The sequence below is a fragment of the Cebus imitator genome, unplaced genomic scaffold (assembly GCF_001604975.1).
Source record: "Cebus imitator isolate Cc_AM_T3 unplaced genomic scaffold, Cebus_imitator-1.0 Scaffold82, whole genome shotgun sequence".
Lineage (NCBI taxonomy): Eukaryota > Metazoa > Chordata > Mammalia > Primates > Cebidae > Cebus > Cebus imitator.
This window is the reverse complement of record NW_016107397.1, coordinates 7,071,991-7,078,477: the sequence shown is the minus strand read 5'-3', so window position 1 is coordinate 7,078,477 and position 6,487 is coordinate 7,071,991. Positions and strand designations below refer to the sequence as shown.

General features: G+C 51.5%; 1 protein-coding gene across 1 annotated transcript in view; it reads left to right on the top strand.

Annotated features, from left to right (window-relative positions):
• Window positions 1-870: 870 nt before the first annotated feature.
• LOC108307875 (putative speedy protein-like protein 3) overlaps window positions 871-6,487 on the top strand; it is a 12,205-nt gene continuing 6,588 nt past the window's right edge. Inside the window, exons 1-3 of the mRNA XM_037740402.1 lie at window positions 871-979; window positions 1,896-2,118; window positions 4,476-4,711. Coding sequence (XP_037596330.1) covers window positions 871-979; window positions 1,896-2,118; window positions 4,476-4,711 — 568 coding nt within the window. The remainder of the gene's footprint in view (window positions 980-1,895; window positions 2,119-4,475; window positions 4,712-6,487) is intronic.

Below are 6,487 nucleotides of genomic sequence, written 5' to 3'. Positions count from 1 at the left end.
TTTCACCATGTTGCCAGAATGGCCTCGAATTCCTGACCTCAGGTGATCCCCCCACCTCGGCCTCCAAGTGCTGGGATTTCAGGCTGGTGCTGCCTGGCGGAAGGCTGCTAAACTTCTTTATCCTTGGTCAGGTCACAAAGGTCCTCCACATCTTTAACACATCCTTGTTTTTTGTTTGGTTTTGAGACAAAGTCTCACTCTGTCACCAGACTGGAGTGCAGTGGTGGCAGGATCTCGGCTCACTGCCACCTCCACCTCACGGGTTCAAGTGATTCTCCTGCCACAGCCGCCCAAGTAGCTGTGACTACAGGCGCATGCCACCATACTCAGCTAGTTTTTGTACTTTTAGTAGAGACAAGATTTCAACATGTTGGCCTGGATGGTCTCATGATCTGCCTGCCTCATTCCCCCAGAGTGCTGGGATTACAGGCGTGAGCTGGGACAGGGAACAGAGGGATGCCAAGACCATGAAGATGCTTTTGGACAATGATCTGAGGTTGAGACAGTGGCAGGAGACACCACTGACCCCAGGACACCATTCACCCCAGGAGATCGAGACACTATTAACCCTGGATCTCCAGGAGAAGAGACCAGCCTGGCAGTTACATGTGTTTTTCTTCAAACTGGTTGCCAGGTTGGAATGACCGATGACATCAGAGATTCCAGCCTTCCTGATTGGACCGCACTCCGTGGGCGCTCGGAAACCACGGTGCACAACAGCATCTTCTCAGAGCTGTTCTCCGCTCCTAACTTCTCCCCAGCCTTGAGAAGAGATCACGCACTTTTACTAGTCCTAATAGAGTGTGGAAGGCGGCTTTGGACAGAACAGGCACCAGGTTCCGTGGGAGGGAACAGAGTTTGGGAGACATCATGGCCAGGTGTCAACCGCAGCCCCAGCTTGAGGACAGGAGCCCCCGGCTTAGCACCTCGGGGCACTCCCTCCTGGAGGGGATAGATGATGAAGTGCCAGGACCATCAGGTGAGGGGACTGGAGGAAAAAGAGATGAGGGGGGATTGGCTAAGAAGAAGGAAGGGGGCCGGGCAAGGTGGCTCACACCTATAATACCAGCATTATAGGACGATGAGGTTGGGTGGATCACCTGACGTCAGGAGTCAGAGATAAGCCTGGCCAATACGGTGAAAGTTTGTCTCTACTAAAATAAAAACATTAGCTGGGTGGTAGTGGTGCGTGCCTGTAATCCCAGCTACTTGGGAGGCTGAGGTATGAGAATCCCTGGAGCCTGGGAGGCTGAGGTTGCAGTGAGCCAAGATCGGGCCCATGCACTGCAGTCTGAGGGAAAGACTGAGACCCTGTTTCAAAAAAAAGGAAGGGCCCACAAGCCAGGAAGAAGCTCCTGAGGAGGGTGTGTGGGAAGAAAGTGGGGACTCAGGCCGGGTGCAGTGGCTCACACCTGTAATCCCAGCACACTGGGAGGCTGAGGCAGGCGGATCACTTAAAAACTGGAGTTTGAGACAGCCTGGCCAACATATTGAAACCCCATTTCTACAAAAAGTACAAAAATGACAAGGGCTTTATGGCGGGCACCTGTAAGCCGAGCTACTTGGGAGGCTGAGGCAGGAGAATCACTGAACCCAGGAGATGAAGGTTGCACTACACTCCAGCTTGAGTCACAAAGCAAGACTCTGTCTTAAAAAAAAAAAAAAAAAAAGGACTCAGAGAGCCAGGTACCAGAAAAGGAAATGAGGAAGCGTTCTGAGGACAGACAGGTGGAAGAATGTGGAGGGGAAGGAGAGGCACATGGGGTTCATCTAGGGAGAAGCCAACAGCCTTCGGGGCTGGGGAGGATGGAGAGTGCTTTGGGGTTTTGGGTCAGGGTCTAAGGTGATGAACTGCAGAAGCATTAATTACACGGTGGTCTGCTTTCTTTACTCAGTCCCTTGGGTAGATCCCGGCACACCGAGTAAGTTCCTTTGCTGGAACTGGAAGAGGGAGTGGTTGGGCCAATCTGAGGAGGAGCCTGAGGAGGAGACAGAGAAGGAGCGCGCCCCTGAGCCTGAGGAGACCTGGGTGCTGGACACCCTGTGTGGGCTCAAGATGAAGCTAAAGCGACAGCGAGTGTCACCCGTGCTCCCTGAGCACCCCAAGGCCTTCAACAGGCTGCTTGGTAGGACACCCGAGAGAGCTCCTCCAATCCTGTTCTTTTAAAAAAGAGGAAACTTCCCATAACCATACTTTTCCCTTGGGAAAAATATGCCCCCCAGTGGGTGAACTCTCCATGTGGGAGGACTCAGAGGATCCTCAGCATCACTCATGAGGGACACTTAGGAGGCCATAGAGGACTCGGCTAGACTTGATAAGGGTCTGTGATTGGGATAAGAAAGCTTGGTTTCGGCCAGGCGCAGTGGCTCATGCCTGAGATCCCAGCACACTGGGAGGCTGAGGCAAGAGCATCGCTTGAACTCAGGACTTGGAGGCTGCAGTGAGCTATGACTGCACCACTGCACTCCAGCCTGGGGTGACAGAGCAAAACCCTGTCTCAGAACAACAACAAAGGCCAGGGACTTTAGCTCAGGCCTGTAATCCAAGCACTTTGGGAGGCCAAGTCAGGTAGATCACCTGAGGTCAGGAGTTGGAGACCAGGCTCACCAACATGGTAGAACCTCGTCTCTACTAAACATAATAAATTAGATGGGTGTGGTGGCGCACTCCTGCAATCACAGCTACTCAGGAGGCTGAGGAAGGAGAATCACTTGAACCGGGGAGACAGAGGCTGTAAGTGAGCTGAGATTTCGCCACTGCATTCCAGCCTGGGTGACAAAATGAGACTGTCTCCAAAAAATAAATACAAATAAAATAAAGAAAAACAAAATCAAAAAATACAAAAAGCAGTTTCAGCTGTGCCCTCTGAAACTTAATGTCGCTTGCTGACTTTTCTTTATTTTTTTCTTAGAGACGGAGTCTTGCCCTATCACTCAGGCTGGAGTGTAGTGATCTTTGCTCACTACAACCTCGGCCTCCTGGGTTCAAGCGATTTTCCTGTCTCAGCTTTCTGAGTAGCTGGGATTATAGGCCAGCATCACACCATGCCAGCTAATTTTTTATATTTTTAGTAGAGACGAGGTTTCACGGTGGTAGTCAGGATGCCCTTGAACTCCTGACCTCATGATCTGCTCGCCTCCGCTTCTCAAACTACTGGGATTACAGGCGTGAGCCACTGTGCCTACCCCCTATGCTTTTCTTCAACCTGGTTGCCAGGTGGGAATAACCAGTGACATCAGAGATTCCAGTCTTCCTGACTGGACTGAAATGTTGGCGCTTGGGAGCTCAGGTGGATGACAGCATCTTCTCAGAGCTGTTCTCCACTCCCAACTGCTCCCCAGCCTTGAGAATACAGAACACACTCTGCTGGGTCCTAGTCGAGTCTGGAAGAAGGCTTTGGACAGAACAGGGACCAGGTTCCATGGGAGGGAACAGAGTTTGGGAGAGATCATGGCTAGATGTCAACCGCAACTCCAGCTTGAGGAGAGGAGCCCCCAGCCTAGCACCTTGGGGTACTGCCTCCTAGAGGTGGTGGATGATGAAGTGCCAGGACCATCAGGTGAGGGGACTGACTAAGAAGAAGGAAGGGGGCTGGGCGCAGTGGCTCACACCTGTAATCCTAGCACTTCGGGAGGCTGAGGTGGGTGGATCACCTGAGGTCAGGAGTTTGAACCCAGTATGGCCAACATGGTGGAACCCCGTCTCTACTAAAAATACAAACATGATCCTGGCAGTACTGGTGCACACCTATAATCCCAGCTACTCAGGAGGCTGAGGCAGGAGAAGCGCTTGAGCCTCAAAGGCGGAGGCTACAGTGAGCCGAGATCCTGCGACTGCTCTCCAGTCTGGGTGAGGGAGTGAGACCCTGTGTCATGGAAAAAAAAAAAAGAAGAAGAAGGAAGAACCCAGTCATCAGAAAGGAACACTTGAGGGGGATGTGGGGGAAGAAAGAAGGGACTCAGGCCAGGCACAGTGGCTCACACCTATAATCCCAGCACTTTGGGAGGCCAAGGCGGGTGGGATTACTTGAGGCCAGGAGTTTGAGACCAGCCTGGCCAACATGGTAAAACCCCATCTCTACAGAAAATACAAAAATGAGCTGGGCATTATGGTGGGCACCTGTAATCCAGGCTACTTGGGAGGGTGAAGTAGAAGAATCACTGGAACCCGAAAGATGGTCAGAGAGCCAAGTTGGCAACACTACATTCCAGCCTGAGCGACAGAGAAAGACTTGGTCTCAAAAAAAAAAAAAAAAAAAGGAGGGAGTGAGAGAGCCAGGGACTAGGGAAGGAAATGAAGCATTCTAAGGACAGACAGATGGAAGAACAGGGAGGAGAAAGAGAGGCACATGGGTTTCAGTAAGGGAGAAAGATGGCTTGCAGAAGACAACAGTCTGCGGGGCTGGGAGGATAGAGAGTGGTTTGGGATTTGGGGTCGGGGTCTCAGGTGATCAAGAACAGAAGCATTGCTTTCTTTACTTGTCTCCTTGGGTAGATCCTGGTACGCCTAATATCCTTTGCTGTAAAAGGAAGAGGGAGTGGTCGGACGAATCTGAGGAGGAGCCCGAGGAGGAGACAGAGAAGGAGTGCACCCCTGAGACTGAGGAGACCTGGGTGCTGGACGCCCTGTGTGGGCTCAAGATGAAGCTAAAGCGACAGCGAGTGTCACCCGTGCTCCCTGAGCATTACGAGGCCTTCAACACGCTGCTTGGTAGGAGGACACCCTAGAAAGCACCTCCAATTCTGTTCTTTTAAAAAAGAGGAAGCTTCCCATAACCAAACTTTCCAAACGGGAAATGCCCCCCAGTAGGTGAGCTCTCCATGTGGGAGGACTCAGAGGATCCTAAGCATCACTCATGAGGGACATTTAGGAGGCCAAAGACGATTTGACTAGACTTGATAAAGGTCAGTGATAGGGATAAGAAAGCTTGGTTTCTCAGGCCAGACATGGTGGCTCATGCCTGAGATCCCAGCATATTGGGAGGTTGAGGCAAGAACATCACTTGTACTCAGAACTTTGAGGCTGCAGTGAGCTATGACTGCACCACTGCACTCCAGCCTGGGTGACAGACCAAAACCCTGTCTCAGAAGAAAAACCAAGGCTGGGTGCAGAAACTCATGCCTGTAATCCCAGCACTTTGGGAAGCCAAGGTGGGTAGATCATCTGAGGTCAGGAGTTCGAGACCAGCCTGATTACCATGGTAAAAGCCCATCTCTACCAAAAATACAAAAATTAGACGGGCATGGTGGTGCACGCCTGTGATCCCAGCTACTCAGGAGGCTGAAAGAAGAGAATTGCTTGAACTCAGGAGGCAGGGGTTGCAAGTGAGCCGAGATCGTGCCACTGCATTCTTTCCTGAGAGACAGAGTAAGAGTTCGCCTCCAAAAAAAAATAAAAAGAAAGAAAAACTCAAAAAACAAAGCGGTTTTAGCTGTGCCATCTGAAACTTAATGTCCCTTGCTGACTTTTCTCATTCATTCATTCACTAATTCATTCGAGATGGAGTCTACCTCTATCATCCAGGCTGGAGTGCAATGGCGCAATCTCGGCTCAATGCAACCTCTGCCTCCCAGGTTGAAGTGATTCTCCTGCCTCAACCTCTCGAATAGCTAGGATTAGAGGCCAGCACCACCACGCCTAGCTAATTTTTTGTATTTTTTAGTAGAGATGAGGTTTCACCATGTTAGCCAGGATGGTCTCCAACTCCTGACCTCATGATCTGCCTGCCTCGGCTTCCCGAAGTGCTGGGATGACAGGTGTGAGCCACCGTGCCTCACCTCTATGTTTTTCTTCAAACTGTTTGCCAGGTTGGAATGACCAAAGACATCTGCAATTCCAGCCTTCCTGATTGGAAGGACCAAACTCTGTGGGCGCTCGGGAGCTCAGTTGGACAACAGCATCTTCTCAGAGCTGTTCTCCACGCCCAACTTCTCCCCAGCCTTGAGACTAGAAAATGCACTCCTCTGGGTCCTAGTAGAGTGTAGATGAAGGCTTTAGGCAGAACAGGGACCAGGTTTCATGGCAGGGAAGAGTTTGGGAGAGATCATGGCTGGCTATCAACCTCAGCCCCAGGTTGAGGAGAGGAGCCCCCAGCCTAGCACCTCGGGGTACTCCTCCAGGAGGTGGTGGATGATGAAGTACTGGGACCATCAGGCGAGGGGACTGGAGGAAGACGAGATGAGAGAGGATTGACTAAGAAGGAGGAAGTGGGCCAGGCACGGTGGCTGACACCTGTAATTCCAGCACTTTGGGAGGTCCTGGCGGGGGGGGGTCACCTGAGGTCAAGAGTTTTAGATGAGCCAGCCAAAATGGTGAAACCCCATCTCTACTATAGATACAAAAATTACCAAGGCAGTAGTGGTGCATGCCTGTAATCCTAGCTACTTAGAAGGCTGAGGCAGGACAATCTCTTGAGCCTGGGAGGCGGAGATTACGGTGAGCTCAGATAGAGGCACTGCACTCCAGTGTGGTTGAGAGAGTGAGACC